Source organism: Sceloporus occidentalis, unplaced genomic scaffold, assembly GCF_023333645.1.
Source record: "Sceloporus occidentalis isolate IW3139 unplaced genomic scaffold, rSceOcc1.0.p SCAF_1, whole genome shotgun sequence".
NCBI classification, from domain to species: domain Eukaryota; kingdom Metazoa; phylum Chordata; class Lepidosauria; order Squamata; family Phrynosomatidae; genus Sceloporus; species Sceloporus occidentalis.
The window spans coordinates 19931919-19952628 of record NW_028316981.1 but is presented as its reverse complement, the minus strand read 5'-3'; the positions used below and the strand labels follow the sequence as shown (position 1 = coordinate 19952628).

At 43.0% G+C, this 20710-nt stretch overlaps 1 protein-coding gene across 1 annotated transcript; it reads left to right on the top strand.

Moving 5' to 3' along the window:
• Positions 1–30: 30 nt before the first annotated feature.
• Positions 31–18775, top strand: TUBB (tubulin beta class I). The gene is made up of 4 exons (XM_089515120.1): positions 31–253; positions 13279–13387; positions 13772–13882; positions 14818–18775. Exons 1-4 carry the CDS (start codon positions 197–199, stop codon positions 15873–15875), a joined length of 1335 nt encoding a protein of 444 aa, XP_089371246.1. The 5' UTR covers positions 31–196; the 3' UTR covers positions 15876–18775.
• Positions 18776–20710: the final 1935 nt, after the last annotated feature.

Sequence of the window (20710 nt, the reverse complement as noted above, 5' to 3'; positions counted from 1 at the left end):
TTTATAAAACCTTTGTCTGGCCGCCTCCAGCCTCCAGCTTTTAGAAGGTCCAGCTGCTCTCTTCGCGTTCGGAGGATAGAACCTTGAGCTCCCCAACGTTCTATCGTTAAAGGAACAGCGTCAAAGTAACGGGAGGGAGGGGGGAAAGTAACTAAAAGTAACTAAAAGTAATTAAAAGGAGAAAAGGACAGGCAAGATGAGGGAAATCGTGCACATTCAAGCTGGGCAATGTGGTAACCAGATCGGTGCAAAGGTGAGGATGTGTCATTTTTTTCTGTGTAACTTAAGGTGGTTTTTTTTGCAAAAGTAACGAGGGCTTGGGGAGCCAAAGAGAAGCATGGAGGGGGGAATAAGACCTCCAAAAACATGTGCCACCGTGGCAGAAGGGAAGTAGCCCTAAAACAAAGTCACATGGGTTTTTAATTTTTTAAATTTAATTTAAAATGGGGATTAAAGAAAAACGCGGCTTCTGTTACCTGTAAAATGGTCGCCTCTGGGCAGAGTAATTTGTCTGGGTGGAAGGGGGGGGATCTGGGTGGGAGGGCTAGGTTTCTTTCCTCATCTTTTAAAAAATAACTAGTTTTCTGCTTGATTTCTCAAGATGGAGGGTGTTTTCCCCCCTTTTAAGTGGCTCCTTAACAGGGTGACCAGATGGTCCTCACCGCCAAGGAGGACAAGGCACCGCAAAATGGAGGACATTCGAGGAAAAAGGAGGGCGTGACCAAACAAAAGCTCCAAACGTTCATAGAAATGTAAATGCATGCTTCTTAGTGGAGGACATTTTGAACTTCCTCCTGCACAGAAGCCAGGGATGTAGGCATGTCTGGGAAAGGAGGACCTCTGGTCGCCTTGTATAAATGTAAATGCATGATGCTTGGTCATGCTCCGAATGCAGGATACTTTGGAAATCCCTCCTGGACAGAGAAATGTAGGACAGGTCCTGGAAAAACGAGGACGTGTGGTCACCCTGTATGAACATAAATTCATGCATCCTTAGCCATGCTCAAAATGGAGGACATTTGGGAATTCCTCCTGGGCAGAAAAATAACATCTAAAAGCATTCATACACATATAAATTCATTCTTCTTAGTCATGCTCAAGATGGAAGACATTTGGGAGAAAGGTAGGACATGTCCTGGGGAAAAAAGGAGGACTTCTGGGCACCCTGTCATGAATAGAAAATCATGCTGCTGCTTAAGCCTGGCTCAAAATGGAGGCCACCTGCACTTTCTGGAAAATAATAACAATAATAATAATAATAATAATTGCATAGTGAATGCAGGATTAGGCTTTTGCTTTGGGTGGCAAGGCGCCATTCAGAAAACCCCGCCAAATAACATCTAGCTACCGTTGCGAGGTCTGGTTTTAGCGCCAACTTGGCATCATGGAGGTGGGGTTTGAATTTTGGGTCAAGGCAATGGGGCTGGCTTCCCCCATGAGGCTGAAGAAGGAGGGCTTGCTTCCTCTTAATGGAGGAGGCAGTTGGAGAAAGTATAGGCTTTTATTCTTACGCACCGTTAAACAATTCTGTTTTTATTATTAAGAAAAGAAAAGGTAAGGGAGAAGGAAGTGGGAGGCAAAGCTAGAGCGAAAATGAAGCAACAATCTGTTGTTCGTTTCTCAACAACAAAAAATTTAGATGAAAAAAAGGAGTTGTAATAACTTACGTCCCTCCATGAAAGACTTCCCTCCCTTCCCAGGGTGACCAGAGGTGACCCAGGGTCACCACCCCAAAGGAGGACAGATGGAGGACGTCTAAGGAAAAGGCAGGGCGTTACCAAAGAAAAAGGTCAAAACGCTCATAGAAATGTGAAAGCCATGCTTCGTAGTCAGGCTCAAGATAGAGGACAGAAGGTTCAAATGGAGGAGATGTCAAATATCAATAGAAATTCCTGCTGCTTAGGCTCAAAATGGAGGACATTTGGGAATTCTCTCCTGGGCTGAAGGTTGACATGATGGAGGAGATGTCCTGGGAAAGGAGGACATCCAGTCACCCTGACCTCCCCACATAATGAAAAGGTTCATTTCCCCCTCAGTTCCCGCCTTTTTGGTCAGTGGAAGGAATGCAATTCCTATAGCCATACAATTCCTAAAGCCATGCGGTCAGCCATTCCTTCCCTGTTCCTTGCCCTCCAAGGAAGGGCACTAGGCAGGTTTAGCCCAAGCCCTGAGGGGGCTGATTTACTCAAGGGGCAGCCCCTGGGAGTAAAACACCCTGCAAGTTCAAGGAGGAACCAAAAACACAAAAGGAACTCTTTGTAACCCTTCCGGTTACTTTAGGGATTGGTTGCAAAGCCTTTTCCAGGGCATGTCCTTTGCAAGCACAATAAGGCTCTTTAAAATATTTGGGTTGTGCTTATTTATTTGTTTACTTTAATTCTATGCCAACTGGGACAGATTCAGCAACCCATTTAAAAAAGTTTACAGGAAGTCTTGGGACTAGTTTAAAAAGACCACACTAAAACACTATAAAACTGATTTTAAACATCACACGGAAGCTTAGAAACAGATGAAGAATAAGAAAACGTGGTTTAGTAATGCTGCATGGGAGAGCCAGCATGGCATAGCGTTTAAGTGTTGGACTGACTCTGGAGACCAGGGTTCAATCCCCACCTTGGCCATGAAATCCACTGGGTGACTTTGGGCAAGTCACACCCTCTCAGCCTCTGAGGAGGGCAGTGGCAACTCTCCTCTGAACAAATCAGCCCAAGAAAACCCCATGGAAAGTTTGCCTTAGGAAGCAACTTGAAGACACACAACATGCACATAATGCAGCGTGGGGTGGAGATTTATAGCCAAAGCAGCTGACATCCATGCCCATTCCTCCACCCTTAGGACCCACTGAAAAGCCTCCTTGTAACCATAGCCTGAAAGGGGCCCCATTGCACAAATACTGGCTCTTTCTCACCCCCCTCACTTCCTCCCAAATGGATGCAAGGGCAAAATGGCTTCTCTCCTCAGCCCCCTTTGAGCAGAAGTCTGGTTCCCCTCATTTTTAAAGAAAAATACTTTGTGGTCAATGCTTGCAATACATTACTGTAATAACCTCAAAGTTAATGTGTGGGGTCTAATTTCTTTCAGGATCTAATTCCTCTCCTCTCTTTATTCCAGGGTCCAATTCCTCTCTCTCTCCTTTCTTTCAGGGTTTCATTCCTCTCCTTTCTTCCAGGGTCCAGTTCCTCTCCCTTCTTTCTTCCAGGATCTCATTCCTCTACTTTCTTTCAGGGTTTCATACCTCTCTCTTCTTTCTTTTAGGATCTCATTCCTCTCCTTTCAAGGTCCAATTCCTTTCCTTCCTTGGTCTCATTCCCTTCTTTCTCTCAGAGTCTCATTCCTCTCCCTTCTTTCAGGATCTAATTCCTCTTCTTTTCTTTCTTTTCTTTCTTTCTTTCTTTCTTTCTTTCTGGGTCTCATTCCTCTCCCTCCTTTCTCAGGCAGTAACTATGTGCTGCTACTTTCATTTTACAAAAATTGCCTTCTGTTGTGACTATGTTGCAAGGTCTTCCACTTGCGAAGAAAAGAGAGCTGGAATCTCTGCTTCATGACAGAGAAAGAAAAGGGCTGGTTCTGATTTTCTTTTTCTGCTCTTTCCTCCCCGCCATTTCCTTCCCCCTTTTTCTCCCTCCTTGCCTGCTGAGCCAATGCCATTTTGGGCGCCAGAGGCCCGTCCCCTTTGCTCTCCCGCCCACTGCCTTCCACCCTTCTTTGTCTGCAGGCAGCAGCACATGGCTCCCGGGGACCAGCCCTCTGTTTCTGCTTCCCTCCACATTCCTTGGCTCAAAATAATTTTTCATGGAGCCTTCCTTCCTCTTCCCCACCTCCTACTTGTTTTAGGGTCTCAGGCTGCCCCCTTTTTTATTAAAGCGATGCAGTTTTCTTCGAGACTGTGGCTCTGTCAGAATTTTTCTAGAAATACGGAGACCGTTATCTGGCCTTTGTGGTGGTGTGTATGTGTAAAATGGCTGCTGGGTGGGTGGGACTCAACAGCAGAAAGAGAGAGAAAGGACTGGTTTCAGCCCTAGCAGGACTTGTTCCTGGCAACTTGAGCCAGCAAGACGGCCAGGCGTCCTCCTCTTCCAGGACGTGTCCTACATTTCAGCCTTCTGTCCCAAGAGGAATTCCAAAATGTGCTTCATTTTGAACATCACTAAGAAGCATAAATTTACATTTGTATGAGTGTTCTTAGCATTTATTTTGTAATGCCATACATTTTTCTTGAATGCCCCACATGCCTTCCTTTGCATATAGGGCATCTGGTCACCCTGTGGTTAAGCATGACATAAAATGTAGATGCTTGCATTCACTGATCATGAGTACTGAGCTAAACCACTCTTTGATCAATTTTTATTTATTTATTTTGCATGCTTCTGTTGCAAGACTTCCCATAGTAAATGAAGCCCATTTATCTTAAAACTGGCTCACAGCCATCCTAAAATCGCCCTCCCCTTTCCTCCAATAGTGCTGGCATGTGTGCATCGCTCTATAGATCTTGAACTGGCTTGTAGCCAGACTAAACTGCTCTTATACTGTACAGGGCATTTCTACAACGGCCCATTTAAACTCTCCTCCTCCTTGAAATGAATGCTCCAAAGTATGTGGATGGAAGGATAACAGTTTTATTTATAGGCTAGGCAGGGAAATACCCTAAAGGCACCAGATCCCATCTGATCTTTGAAGCTAAGTAGCTATTTTGAAGGGGGAGACTGCCTGTGAATCCCAGGAGCTGTAGGCTCTATTTCAAAGGAACCACCTCAGAGTATACCTTGCCTAAGAAAATCCTATGAAATTCATGGGGTTGCTGACTTGAAGGCATGGATACAGAGCGTATGTGAGAGCTCTAAGGCGTGTCTCCTTGGTCTAAACAATGGCAGACATTCTGGACTCAGTTTTTCAGCCTGCTTTCCCCACTCAGCAAAAATAGAGGGAGGGAAGAGGGGTCTACAGGTTCAGCTTTGTGTAGGTTTGGATCCTTTATCTGGATATATTTCGTGCATTCACTATCTGCATAATGTATCATGGATAAAAATGTATAACAGGAATATACCATAACTTTGCCTTGAGATATTTTTTTCTTAGAGATAGGAATAGGTAGTTGATATGGACCTTGAATTATTGTGAGTAAAACTAATACAAAATGCACACTGATTTTCCAGACTGACACTGCTATTCCCTTGAAAGAATTATGTGGCACCCAAAAGCTTGAACACACACATTCCCAACCGAGAAACCATTTTGCTTACTTTTTATTCTCTTATTGAAGGTACACAGGAATAACCCAAAGAGCTGTTTTTTCAAGAGCCTCTGTTTATTCATGCTCCAGATCTCCCTGTGTGGTTACTATTTATATAATGCAGATTAAGGAAAAGGCTCATCATTTGGGATGGGATGAAAGTAACATCCTAGGGCTTAAATATGGATCCTTTGAAGGTCAAAATCATCTGTGCATACATATATTATATCGCATCAGAATCCTGTTAGTAAGAGCTGAGGTACACCATTGTGGTAGGCTGAGTCTTTTGCAACCACTATATTACTGACATTTATTCCTTTATATAGGAGAATGTCTTAAATATTTTGGGATTGGGGCTAAAGGAGCTTCATCCTGCTTTGGGGAGTCAGCCTTACCTTTGTAGCCCCATCCATGGGTTTTGTTGGGAGGTTGGTCATTATAATGCAACAGAATATTGGAAGGCAACGCTTTGGTGGTAAGCAACTGACTCTTGTTTGGTTTAAAAAACGATTTGACAAATTATAGGGATGTGATTACAGGCAAAGGTTTTCCATTTTTGTAGCTATGTAGTATTTGTTGAGAAGGGATTGTGGGTGTGGTTCTTTTGATGTTGCATAGGGTTTTAAAACAAAGAGTAACAGTTTGTACTCCAAGGATAATGCTTCCACTACTGACTTTTAGAAAAGGAGTTTTGCTTTCCAGAGATCTGCTTGGAAAGATCTTCCCTAGCCCAGTGATCCAGTGTCTGATATTTCCCAGCTGCCCCACCCTTATTCACCTCTGCATGACCTACATTGCGGCACACGCTTTAGTAGGCAGGAGGGTGTGTTCTGCAGATCTCTGGTGGCACCTGATGAATAAAAAGGGTTTTCTAGACAGCTGAGCAGGAGAACTCTGCTTGGATACATGGCTACCACATCTTTATACAAAATCAGGATCATTCCTTATTTCAGAGCATTCTCCTTTCCCCCACTATGCGCCCCATTCTCAGAACAAAGGCTTCCAGCCACAGCTCCATATAGTCCCTTACTCTGGAATCCATTGGCACTACCAGCCCTAAAAATGCTTAGGTTGGTTCTTTTTTGTGAGTGTTTGCAGTTTCTTGCCTGGTTGGGTCTGCAGTTTTGGTGAGACCAGACCAAGCTTGCCTCCCCACTCCACGCCCTCTCGTGTATTTAAAAATTTATGGATCTGCAGTGCCTTGGGTGTGTTTGGCAAGACCAAGCCAGCCAGACGGCATGATTTTTTTTCTTGGCATAGATTTTAAGACAAAGGAAGCCTGAATCCTTGAGTGGGATAAGCCATACGATGCTGGAGACTGCTGGATCTTCTGAACTTTGCATAGACCTTTTGATTTTTATTTTTTTTTTTTTGAATTTTTAAAAAATGAACACTCAGTCTAAGCACTAAAACTAAATCACCCGAACTATACATTAGTCTATATGCTATGGAGGAAAAAATGCTTAAATGTTTGATGGAGAGTTCTTTGTTCTTTTATGATTGACTTCATAACTTCCATAGAATAGGAAGAAGCAACATGATACCCTCCAGATATTTAGGACTGTTGAGCTCCTACAATTGGTGCTAGTTGGGACTTATAGGTTTTGTTGTCCGAAACACCTAGCAGACATCACTTTCTTAAAACGATATGTGTCAGTTTGCCAACCTGGTTCTAACGTATGTGCCTTCCAGTCTCCTTTGACCTATGGTGACCCCATTAATTTTTTTAGGTTTTTTAGTCAAGAAATACTCAGAGGTGGTTTTGCCAGTTCTTTCTCAGAAATGCACCCTGCACTACATGGTATTTTCTGGTGGTCTCCTATCCAAGTACTAACCAGGGCCAACTCTGCTTAGTTTTCAAGATCTGGCCTCTTTGGGATGTTAACGTTTTGGGGAAAACATCTAAAAACTATTTGCTGCTACAGTAAAGTTATTCTGTGCTTCTAGAAAGAGCACTTTTTGATTCCAGCCTTTAGGATGTTGTGAAGGTTTTTTTTTAATTAAAAAAAACCACACACCAGTATTCATTTTACATTTCTTTCAAGGAAACGCCTAAGAAAAGCTTTGCAGTATATGACTGTCTCCCTGAAGTATTCCTCCTCCCTCTTGGCTCCCATAATTGATGAGGCCATTGTGCTCAGAGCTGGCCAGCTATAACTGGTCTATTGATTCTGAGGCTAACAAGGGAGCCATTTCAAGCAAAGGCTGTAGTCTAGAATAATCTTACTCTTCCCTACCAAGTATGCACTTCTTCTGTCTGATGCACAGGGTGATGCGATGAACTAGGTCTCATTTTATGGCCTTCTGCATTTTGTTCTATTTTACCCCGGGGGATGATCAGCACATTCAGTAAAACATTCCAAAACCAGCTCTGCACTCCCTTTATTTTGATTTATTTCTGTGCTTGGATTACAAGCTGACTCCTGTTAACTAGTGGCTGAATTTAAAAATTAAAGCTTCTAAATAATTTTCCTTGATCTTTTTTTTTTTAAAGTTTTATTTGTGCAATTTTTGCCTTGCTTTGAGGGACGAAATAAATCAAATATTTTATTATCTCTGTTCATAGGTCTTCTGGAAGTCCCAAAGGGAATAGACAAAGGAGTGGTGATTATGCCCCTCTAAAGAGGCCTCCATTTTGTAGGCTGTTCTCAGCCTAGTAAACATGTAGTTATACCATCAATTCTACAAACTTGGGCTGCTTTCATACTGCAGAAATAATTCAATTTGACACCACTTTAACTGCCATGTTTTAATGCTATGGAATTCTGGAAATTGTAGTTTTGTGAGATATTTTGCCTTCTCTGTCAGGGTGTTGGTGCCACAACAAACTACAGCTCCCAGAATTCCATAGCATTGAGCCATGTCAGTTAAAATGGTGTCAGATGGCTGGATGGTCATCTGTCAGGGATGTTTTGATTGAGAGTTCCTACATGGCAGGGGGGTTGGACTGGATGGCCCTTGCGGTCTCTTCCAACTCTTATCATTCTATTTCTGCAGTGTAGATGCAGCTTTACACTTGGAAATCATTTAGTCTTTATAGGACAACAGCATGCAAACTAGCATTTCCCTGAAGGTATAATATTCTTTGGGGAATAATTCTAAACAACCCAATGTTAGTGCTTTCAGATACCAAATTTGATCTCTTTGAGAATCACAGGTCCTGCTTTGCTGAAGACCATGTATTTGATTTAATGATTGGGGTCTGAATGGGAAGATACAGTGAATAACTTAAGAAGTGAACCTTGTTCTACCTCCAGTTCCCTAAAGCAGAAAGGGATGTTCAGAGAGCACATAACGGAAGTTCACTACCAACTAAGAGCATATGCACGTGAATGTGCTTTTATGTCCAAGGGGATGTGTGCTGTGGACTTGAAACTAGTTTTGCTGTAGTCCTTTCCCCAGAAGCGCCTGAACATTGTAGGAATACAATATAGGGTAGGGGATCATGCATAGTATTCTCAGCAACACAAACAACAAGGTTCCTTGGATGGGAAGTACTGATAACCAAAGTGGGTATGCTTAGCAAGCCATAAACAAGCTTTGTTTCTGTTCTTTTTTGGTTATTAAAGCAAGAAGAGATGAGGAATGCAGATTCCTCTTGGGGCACAAAAATATGTTCATGAACACTTTTGGTCATGAAACTGGAAACACATGAGACCACCTTGTACTGAATCAGATCCTTGGTCCATCTATATCAGTATTATCTGCAGCAGTGATGGGCAATTGTGTGGGGACTGGAGGCAGATTTACTCCCCCAAATTCCTCCTAGGCTTGCTGTGTCCTGTTTATGCATGATGCAGTGTCAAAACTCCAAATTGAATGCGGACTGTTTTCCCGAGGCCTGCACCCAATTTGGGGCTTCCTCACCCAAACCACATTTAAATAACTCCTTTTGCTACAGCTTTTCTGCTCTCTGCACTGTTGAACAGTGCTTCTGAATCTACCTTTGACCTGATCTGGTGGATTAAGCTGCAACTAAAATAGGTTCATGGAGACGCTATCAAAAATAAAATAAAAAATATTTCTGTAATCATAACCCCTAATCTAACTTACTAGAATAAAATGGCAGTTGAAGCATGTTAAATATTAATCTCCATGGGAATGTTCTTGAGGTCAGGTGCATGTAACGCTGGTTACTGCGAGAGATTAGATCATCCCCATGTGCAGGATAAAACCTGAGGTTTATGCAGTGCCTTGCCTGCGTTATCTCAGCGATACTTAACACTAGGTTGAGCCCCATATTACTGAGGGGAGGGTAAAAGATTATAATTTGCCTAATCCCACCTACTGAGCTGATGGCACAGGTGATGCCTGAAATGGCTTTTCATTCAGCTTCTTAGTATGATGCTGGTCTGCATCGATCTGAAAAAGCAAAAGTTCCTCACTACACAAAGTTAGGATCCTTGGTTAAGCCTTGGAGAAGTACAACACTGATTTCAGCTCTCTTGACTGAGGATGTCTGGGTTGCTAAGGGCTACATGATGTTAATTAAAATAACTGTGAGACTGTGTCACTCTCTTGTGGATTGCTTGCTCCGATGGGCAACTCCCTTTTTAACAGTGGCCAGGTCTTTTAATGATGGAAACAAGGGGCTTATGGTCCTGTCCTACAACAGTTCCTTTTGCTTGCTGGATCTGTATTGTTAGCCAGCCTCAAAGGACCCTTTAACCCCTTCCTTTCCAGCACTAGAGAGTGCTCCCTTCCCAAAATGTTTCATAGGCAAACCCAGAGCTTGGAAAGGAAAGGAAAGGAATTCATCATGTTAACTTGTTACAAGGTTTCCTCCCCTCCTCCTCTATAATCTGTTGTTACTTGGGTGGAGTGGGAACACTTTTGCCACTTGCTACATTGGTTACTTTTTTGTTTGCATTTTGGTTTTTGTAACTTAAAACAAAACGTGAAGAGTATCACACTTTGAGGTAGTTCGTGTAACTTTTGAATAGCTCTTGTCTGGAACTGTCTCCTAATGTCTAGGTGGAATATTTTTTCTTGTAGTTTGAATCAGCTGGTCCTCCTTGTCTCAAAAGGAGCAGAAAACAAGCTTGCTCCATCTTCTCCCTGACATCACTTCAGATATTTGAAGACGGCTCTCATGTCATCTCTGTTTACTTTCCCACAAACTAAGCATACCAAGCTCCCTGAGTATTAGTTTCCAGACCTTTTATCATCCTGGTAACAGAGAGAAAACTTTCTGGCTTCTGGATGTTAATTCGAGTTTGGGAAGAGTCTCATAACATTGGACTATGGGCATAACCAAGTACAATATAGGTAGGGCCACTGCAAGGAAGACAGGGCCAGCTATAATTCTTAGAAATCTGATATATATATACTTGGTGAAAATGTATGTCTGCATAAGAGTTAGCCCCAGTGGTGTGCCCACACTTTTTCTTCTTTTTTCGTTTGCCTGCTTAAGTTCATGAAACCAGCTTTCCTGCCTGTAAAATGCATCTTTCTTCTGTGTAATGGCTTTTCTGCCTGCACAGTACAGCTTAGTTTAGATAATCTTCAGATAACCTCCATGGTTAGTGTTAATGTGGGGGTGTGTGTAGCAGGATCAGGGAACTGTGCACACAAATGCACAAGGGTACATAACCCTTGGGTAGTTCGTTTTAACCCCAACATTTACCTTCCCACCTTCTGCTCTAAATATGGGATGACTCACTTTCTTTTAGTAGGTACAATCTTATGCAGGGTATTAGTGGGTTAAGCTATGGGTTTTGATGCTGTGACCTGCTGGTCTAGGAATGTATGGCACCCCTTGACACAGTAGTAAAGATTGTGTCAGGTTCTTTCTGGGTTGCTTTTGCCCCCAATTTAGTCTGTTCCAGGAGAAGAAAACCTAGTTTCTTTGTATAACAGATTTTCCCATTCCTGTGCATCTCTCCTCATTCCCTCCACCCCCCCCCCCAGACATTGATGCTAGATTCTACACATCTAAATAATCTTCCTCCCCAAATGAATCTTAAGTTGGTAGTGGTCCTGGATACTGGATTGTCCTTGGAAGCTTTAGGGTGGGCCATATAACATCACAGGTAAGCCAGGAGACAACCTCTGTAGGCCAGTTTCCAATTCCTTGTTGTATTGGGATTGGGGATAGGCACCTGGAGGTATACATTCAAATTTGACTCTTGGGAGCATTTTCTGGCTCCGTTCCCAGCCTCATTTAGCACTCTAGGTAATATTTATCCTATATGATCCTGCCTAGGTAGGCTGCTTTGCCTGAGTTACTACAGCACATAATAGAAAGGTCTTTGCCAAAGCCTCATACTGGGATGGAGTTTCTTGTTATTCTGGGGGAAAGTTACTGGGCATTAGTATTTTTATCTTCCACTCTTCACTCCGTTCATAAAATGGCACTTGTGTTTAAAGGACTGATGACCAGGGAGGGGTCTAATCCTTCTCTTCCAGAATTATAACCTTAGGTCAGGATGGGCATCTCCAAGGGGCCCATGGGCCCATTCTTTCCCCCAAATGCCCTCCAAGGTCCATACTGATTGCCAGAAATGCCTATATCTGTGGCAAGGGTGGGTGGGAAATCAAAACAAAACTGGGAAGCAGTCTACTGCTGGTTTGGGGTTTAAAAAATTAGCTTAAGACTGCAAGAACAGTCATGGGGCCACAGAGCTGCAACTGAGCTCTTAATTTACAAGCAGCAGATAGTCTCCCCACATTACATGGTCTTTTATAGTTACAAAAACTTCCTTCCAGTGTTAAACTCTATTGTCTTTCTCCAAATAGGCCTGTGGGGTTTTATATCTTTACTTGTGAAGCTTGGAAATCTTTTCAAAATTTGTCTTGCCTTTGTCTTGCCATCAGTTAAAGGGGGCTGGCCAGTTGGTGATATGGTCCATCCCTGGAATTGAGTACTTCCAAAGGACTGTGTGTTCATATTCCTGGAAAAACATGGCCACTTCAGGTCTGGTTGTCTAGCCCCAGCCTTCAGCTCATTCTTCTTCCCCTGTTGGTTGGATCTTGGGAGTTTCGGCTTCCAGAAAGATCTCTAATCCCCTGTGGAGAATTGATCGGCAGAGGCCGGATACAAGCAGCTTAACCTTAGTCCTTTGCCATCTGTCCAGGCCATGCAGTTTAAAGCGTGTGTGAGAGAAAGGAGGGGAGAGAGGCCTGGCATGCTTGTGTACAAGCAGCTGGCCAAATGAATGCTGGGGGTGGAGAAGTGAAGAGGCATGCTACAGATACAGAGGGAATTGCTCCCAGTTAAGTAACACTCACATACACATTCATAGATTCAATGTGTGCTTATACTGATGTACATAATCAATGTATGCACAGAGGGCTACATACAAATCAAGTCCTCTACTTTGGGTCAATTATTTTAAAGTTTCTATTACATTAGTACTTAGATAGGGGACTCAGTGGGTATCTAGAGCATTTCAGTAATGTCTACTTGGGGATGAATGTTATTCCTGTGAAGGTTTGGGCTGTAATTTCCATCAGCTCCTGCTGCCATAGCTAATGGCATAGGGTCATGGGGGTTGAGGTCCATCAGATATATGCAAGTTTCAGCTGGTGACAGCTCTTTTAGCGATCTTGTAGAGCAGGTGTGGCAACATGGTGTCCTCCAGGTATTTTAAACTACAACTTCCATTATGGTTGACCATTAGCCATGGTGGGTAGTGTTGATGAGTTGTAGTCTCAGACATATAGAAGCAGCCCTCTAGACATCGCTGGACAACAACTTTTCCAGTATGCTGCTGAGAGTTAACAGTTCTCTTGTTTATATAAAATTGTGTCTCACATATTCCCTTAAGTGAAGCAACTTGAGGAAGTAAAACTTTCAATTGTACTCAGACTACAGTATTGTAAGAATTCTTTGGGGATGTAGTTGCAACACTGTGGGTTTCCTCTGACTGAAAGGAAGCTGCTATTTTCATGAATGGAAACATGAGCCAACCACATGGCAGTGGAGAATTCAGTATTTCTTCCCCACAGTTGAATTCTATTGCTTCTGGAATATATGCCCCCCCCCCCCTATTTTCTCCCTTTCTAACTTAAATCTTCATTTCTGTTTTTCTCCTTCTTCCCTGCAGTTCTGGGAAGTGATCAGTGATGAACATGGAATTGATCCCACTGGTACCTATCATGGGGACAGTGACCTACAGCTTGATCGCATCAGTGTTTACTACAATGAGGCCACTGGTAAGCACTATCACCCATCTTAAGAAATAATAACTCTTCTTTTTGTTTTTAAAACTGAATCTAGTCCTTACTGTTGAGGAGATAAGATGTAGGGGAGAAGGTAGCCTCAAAATGGTACTTGGGTAGGTGTTGCCATACTAAAATAACTGAACAAGTTGAATTCTTCTGCTTTTCAAAACATTTTTGCCAAAATGTGTTGGGCAAACAAATGTCTAAAGGACTTGGCAAAGACAGCTTCATTAGAATAGAAACTTGTATGGATGAAAAACCAGCAGCAACATCAAGATCTGGGATGGGAGGAGGAGGAGGAGGTGATGGTGGTAGAAGCATATCTATTGCATGAGAATGTTGCATCTAAGATAATGTGCTCCTTCTTTCCTCTAGGTGGCAAATATGTTCCTCGTGCCATCTTGGTTGATTTGGAGCCAGGAACTATGGACTCTGTAAGGTCTGGACCTTTTGGCCAGATTTTCCGACCAGACAATTTTGTATTTGGTAAGATACTGTCCCGCCCCTTCTGCTGCTTTATTGTGTGTGTGTGTGTGTGTGTGTGTACAGGATTGTCTTCCATGACATGTCACATCATGCTCTGCTGGTGTTAAGGGAAACAGAAGAGAATAGGGTGGTCTTTAAGGCTAGTGGCTGCCCAAACAGATGGGTATAGTAACTATACCCAAACAGTTGGGTTTAGCAAGTATGAAGGGGGCTGTCTTTCAAAACATGCAATAGTGACTGACATGCCAGCAAATCCTGGGCACATCTGAATTATGGGATGCTTGTTAAAACATTCCTTGTTGCAGCATTAAGCAAGTGCCCCAGTGAACATACTGGGATGTCCTAGTATGAGAACAGGATACTTTTGGCTATCTAAATAGTTTAGATTTCATTCCCAGAAGTCTGCAACTAGCATGGCCACTCACACATGAACATGGGGACAGTACCATGTGTGTCCCTCCCCTGAAATATACTATTAAGGGAGTCTCTCCCAATAGCCTACAGTGAACTTGAGAGAAGTAACACTAACTTGTGAGTTGACACTAATTGCTACATAGACACATTTGATGGATGTGGAAGTAAAGAAGGGAACCAGGCGGTGCTTAAGCTTTTCTAAGGAGATCAGTTGGTAGGATGTAGTTCACAAAGCAGGGACCATGCTGGCTAGGGTATTCTGGGAGTTGCAGTATTTAGCTTTTCTGAACCTGAATGCAGAAATGAGCCCAGTCAAAATTGGTGAAGGTTAAAAAAAATTGTGAGATAGACCAAGGATTGGGGAATTGATCCTGTAAGTTCAGGGATATGTACTGAATTACTATCTTGGAAACTGGCTGTAGGAAGTTAAGAATAGCTAGATTGTAACTGAGGGAGCTGAAAGTTAGCTACCTTAGCCTGAACTTCATGGTTTCTCTCTTGCCTTCTCCTGCCTCATTTAGGCCAGAGTGGAGCTGGTAACAACTGGGCCAAAGGTCACTATACAGAAGGTGCTGAGCTGGTGGATTCAGTCCTGGATGTAGTGAGGAAGGAAGCAGAGAGCTGTGATTGTCTCCAAGGTTTCCAGCTGACCCACTCTCTGGGTGGTGGAACCGGTTCAGGCATGGGCACCTTACTGATCAGCAAGATCCGGGAAGAGTACCCTGACCGCATCATGAACACCTTCAGTGTTGTGCCATCTCCCAAGGTCTCCGATACAGTGGTTGAGCCATATAATGCCACCCTCTCTGTGCACCAGCTGGTGGAGAACACAGACGAAACCTACTGCATTGACAATGAAGCCCTTTACGACATCTGCTTCCGGACCCTCAAGCTTACCACTCCTACCTATGGTGACCTGAACCACCTGGTTTCAGCCACTATGAGCGGCGTGACTACCTGCCTCCGGTTCCCTGGACAGCTGAACGCCGACCTCCGTAAACTAGCGGTCAACATGGTTCCCTTTCCCCGACTCCACTTCTTCATGCCTGGCTTTGCCCCCTTGACCAGCCGTGGTAGCCAACAGTATCGGGCCCTGACAGTGCCAGAGCTGACACAGCAAGTTTTTGATGCCAAGAACATGATGGCAGCCTGCGACCCCCGCCACGGGCGCTACCTGACAGTGGCAGCTGTCTTTCGAGGACGCATGTCCATGAAGGAGGTAGATGAGCAAATGTTGAATGTCCAGAACAAGAACAGCAGCTACTTCGTTGAATGGATCCCCAACAATGTCAAAACAGCCGTTTGCGACATCCCTCCCCGAGGTCTCAAAATGGCAGTCACCTTCATCGGTAACAGCACAGCCATTCAAGAGCTGTTCAAGCGTATCTCCGAGCAGTTCACAGCTATGTTCCGCCGTAAGGCCTTCCTCCACTGGTACACAGGCGAGGGCATGGACGAGATGGAGTTCACAGAAGCAGAGAGCAACATGAATGACCTGGTCTCTGAATATCAGCAATACCAGGATGCCACAGCTGAGGAAGAGGAGGATTTTGGTGAAGAGGCTGAGGAGGAAGCTTGAGGTTAACCTGCTACCATTTTAAGAAAGAAGTTAAATAAATAAATCCGCACAAAATAAAAATTAAAGAAAAATTGCATCTCCACGTTCTATTTCTTTTTCCTTTTACTCAGTCTATTCTGTCAATCTCTCCTTCCTTCTCTTATTGGGAGTGGGGCAGTATCCATTTTAAAACTGGCTGTGTGCGGCTTTGTTTCTTGGTGGTGGAACTAACCTTTGGCTGCTACAGACCAAACACTGGCCTATTTAAGTGGCATCAGTGTGTGGAAAGGTTCTTGTAAGAATAGCTGCAGGTGTTGTTGGGCTTAAAACAACAGGATTGCATAGGATGGTGCTACAGCACTTGAGTGGGGTCAAACTGTTATTTCTGCAGTGTAGATGCAGCCTTTATCAGTTTTACTGGGTGGTGAGGGATGATGGGAGCAGTAGTTTAGTCAACATCTGGAGAGCTAAAGGCCTGGTCCTTCTTTTCCCCATTGGCTATTCCTAATGATAATCTGTCTCTAGAACACTTAAAAGGAAAAGTATCAGTCTCTCCCAAGGTGGGACCTGCCAGATGTGTAGGAACTGTATTTTAAAAAATGAAGACATCTTCCTGTCAAGTCTGGCTTCTATGATTAAGGTAACTCCAAGTCATTGTTTTTGAAATGTATTTCAGACCGGAATCAACTTAGTCTTGCGTGCTAAAATAATTTGAAAGTGCAATTACATTTTGCAGTAAAGCAGGGATAAAATCATTCATCTGTCCAAATGTTGGACTGCCAGTCCCAGTACCACTGATAGTGGAGAATGCTGGGAGATTCAGTCCCACAACTGGAGGGCCCTTTGGTTCCATTCACTGGAGGTTCCCTGGTCAACCTTGCAAGATATTTCTGTAACAATTGCCACTGGAGTAAGAGGCTTAAGTTCCAAACAACTTAAGTTCATGAAAGAACTTACAGAATGGAAGATGCAGAATTTGGGTTCTCTTTCCAGGAGTTACTGGGGTCAGGAGACATCCATGACAACTGTAGGAAAGTGCTGGGTGTGTTGGGTGCCCTTCCTCCTCTTAACGCTCATTTCCACACTAGGATCTGTTCCTCTGCAAATGCCTGTGCTCTATCCTGAACTCTAAATTCGCCCAAATGGAGGTGGAGCGGTGATTTTACTACTTCTGACTTGGCCAAAACGTGCTTCAAGTCACTATTTTAAACTTGTGCCCTGTCTTGCCTTTTCAAAAATCCTGAAGGGATATTTTTACCCTAATATGTCACTTTCAAGAGCCACTATGTTACAGAAGTTTGAGCACTGGACCAGGATTCTGGAAGACCAGAATTTGAATCCCCACTTGGCCATGGAAAGCCACTGTATGATCTTAGGTAAGTTGCACTCAGCCAGAAAGAAAGACAATGGCAAACCTCTGAAATCTTGCCAAGAAAACCCCCTGATGAGGTTGCCAGCCATGAATTGGAAATGACTTGAAGGCAAACAACAACATGTCATTTTTATCTACTCATTCTAGAACTGCATCAGTGTTCAGAGATGGCAGCTACTTCCTGCCTTCCAGTTCCTGTGCTGTTGACATACTTTAAATGTGCCTACCTAAAACAAGGAGTGGCATTTGTTTTTGTTCTGAGTAACTCAGCCTTGAGAGCCATGCTGTCTGGGACTTGCTGTTGACTTGGGCCTGTTTAGAGTGTGAGCAAGCTTTCCCCAAAGGTCTGTTGGACTATATCCCCCATAATCTCCTCGCCAACATAGCTGCACTAGTTATAGTACTGCACGTGTGGAAGATGCTAAAGGCACTGTGATAAGGGCTATATTTTCTGGGGTACTATGAATTAAACTGAAAAAGAGTGAAAGAGGGTAATGTCTGGATCTGCTTTCAGTTTGTCACAGCATACAAAGGAAAATGGAAGGGAGAATCTGATTGTACCTTTAAAAGAGTCACTGTATTTCAGCACAAGCTTTTGTGATAAATCTTATCTACTTAGGTCAGTGGTTCCCAGACTCTGGTCCTCAGGTATTTTAGACTTCATTTCCCAGCAGCTCCAGTCTGTTTGGCCAACAATCAGAAATCCTGGGAGCTGAAGACCCAAACATCCAGAGGACCAAAGTTTGGGAATCACTAGTGGAGTACAATAATTGTCTTAAAAGTGCCATTGCATTCCTTCACCCACCCATGTTTTCCTTTAAAATCCAAACAATGATACCTTTATTGGGCCAACCAAAATGCACAGCTACATGTTGTCATCCACAGTTTCCTTGTTTGTGTATAGAACTGCTATAGAAGTAATTATTTAGTGTTAAAGTAGTTTAAGGAATGGCGCATAGCAAAGTGCTGAAGATTTGGTTTGGTGATAGCGGGGACAAAGCTCTTGAGGGCCCCTTGTTTTCAAAGATCAGAAAAAAGTTGCAGCTGCCGGCAAAGACCTGTTGCACACAGCTAGCTTAACAAGGGATGAGGGAGTAGTCCATGTTGTATAGGATATAGTAAGCTCCTTGTCTCAGTATTGCCCTGCCATGGGACAGTCGTGTAGGGTGAACTTGCTAGCTCAGTGGGAATCTTCCCCAGTCCGAAATTACAAAAAGCTTCTTTTACTATCTCTAGATGCAGAAACAGACAGAAGTACTGAATAGTGTAAAGAACCAAAGCAGGAACATACTTTGTATAAGAGAGCCATAGAAGCAGTGTGAGAAAGGCCAGTCGTTCCTACATCAGTCCCAAATGGGTGCTGTTTTCAAAGACTTCACTACCCTTCCTCTGTCTTGTTTGTTTCTGTCTCTTGCTTGTTACTTCTGTTTCTATTTCATTTTGTGTTTTGGTCATTTTTTCCTCTTCTTTTTTTTTTTTAAATGTCCTTGGTTTTTTTCATATTGAAAAAAATGTCTTGTGAACAAATAAAATGATTTTTTTTAATGTTTTCTTTTTGTCTTGAGTGTTATCACTCTTCCCTGGAGAAATTCGCTTTAAAAAATAGTAGCTAGGGACAACATACATCAGTTCAGACCTGGCACTGAATGAAACCAATCTAGTTCTTTGTTCTTTTTAATAAATATTGCTTGATTAGGTCTTAGAATATGCTGCACTTACATTGTATTTAGGAAGAGAGCAAAGAATCATACAATATGGAGTTTAGGAAAAATGGCGGGGAACCATCAGTAGACTAATGGCAGGCAGTTCCTAAATGAAGTAAGAGATGGGTCTGCCTGATATGGAGCAGTCCTTCCATTTGGCGGAGCGGGCAATTGCCTCAGGCAGCAAGTGCTGAGAGGCAATCCCCTCTTTTGGAGGCCAGAGCAATGTTGGCCACATTGGGTATTCTAGGGAGCTTTGGGTCTCTTTTTTTTTTTTTGGGGGGGGGGGTGTAGGATATAAATAAAACTAGCCAACTGTAACCTCAGGTGAAGTAAAAAGATAGCACTACTTCATTGCCAATGTTAGAATAACATACAGTTAACAATTGCATAGTGGTTTGAGTGTTGGAATACAACACAAGGTCCAATTCCCTGTTTAAAAACCCACTGGGTGACCTTGGACAAATCACACACTCTCAGCCTCAGGGGAAGGCAATGGCAAACCTCTGAACAAATCTTGCCAAGAAATCCCCATGATTGGTTCACCTTAGGGTTGCAATAAGTGAGAAACAACTAGAAGGCACACAATGACAACCAACAGTGGTCCAGTTGCTGGATATGGAATGGGGAAGGATGTCATCAAAGCACCAAAATGCAGCTGGTGCAGCATGAGTGCAAAAGCCATGGGAACAACTAGTCAACATGTAGCTTTGTGAAGCTGTTTAAATGGCGGATATGACAGTCGTGACCTGATAAGGTTTGTGCCTCTGAGGACATGGACGAGAAGCAGACTGAAGTCTATGAAAACTCATGCTGCCAATGTCTTTATTTTAGTTAGTCTCAGAGGTACTACAAGATCTCTCTACATACTGACTATAGCTACATAAAGTAAACTCAACATCAGTGTCAAAAGTGGATGATGAGAGGAAAGAATAATAAATGAGATGAGTCAGGGTGCCATCTCAGCATAACTGGAAAACTTGGGAGGGAGCTGGTAGGAACACATGTGAAAGCAAAGGTGATGGTTAAAGTTTGCTGAAGTAATGAGTAACTAGCTGAAGGGCAATGTAGAGCTGTAACCCATGACCTCAAAGGCTTTCTGGTCTTAATGTTGCTAAAATTAACCTGAATGCTGAGGAATTATTAGAGGGAGAGACTATCTACCTCCTACCTCATTGCTAGATCCCATTGGGTAGTTGAAGGAAAATGGATTCTGCATTTGCACCTATCTTCTTTCCAGTTTTGTTTTTTTTAATGTTTGTATTTCACTTTTTATCAAAGGACAGTAGACAGAGTTCCAACACAGTCTTTCAGAGGATGCAAAGTTTTTCTGAGGTTCTGTAGTGATTGCAGAATTCAGCCCTGTTCAGTTTGCTGGAATATTCATGCTTGCTGTTTCAGTATATTGTTATATTAAAATAACAAAAAACTCTAGCAGATGCTTAAAGTTCTGCATGCTGCTTATTTTTAGCAGCCTGAACATCAAAAATGATGTGCTTAAAACTGTCGTTACTGTTGGTTCCCACCCTCTTTCATCCATCTTGGTGCTATATTAAGCTGACAGGGAGAGGAAAAAGCAACAGAATAACTTTATAAAAACCAGCTATCGTTTCAAGTGGTGGAAGTCATGATCCAAAGTGCCTAAGGTCCAAAACACACCGCAAAAATAATCCAGTTTGAGACTGCTTTAACTGCCTTGGCTCAGTGCTAGGGAATCTTGGGAATTATAGTTTATTGTGGCACCAGAGCTTTCTTACAGAGAAGGCTAAAGTCTCAGAAAA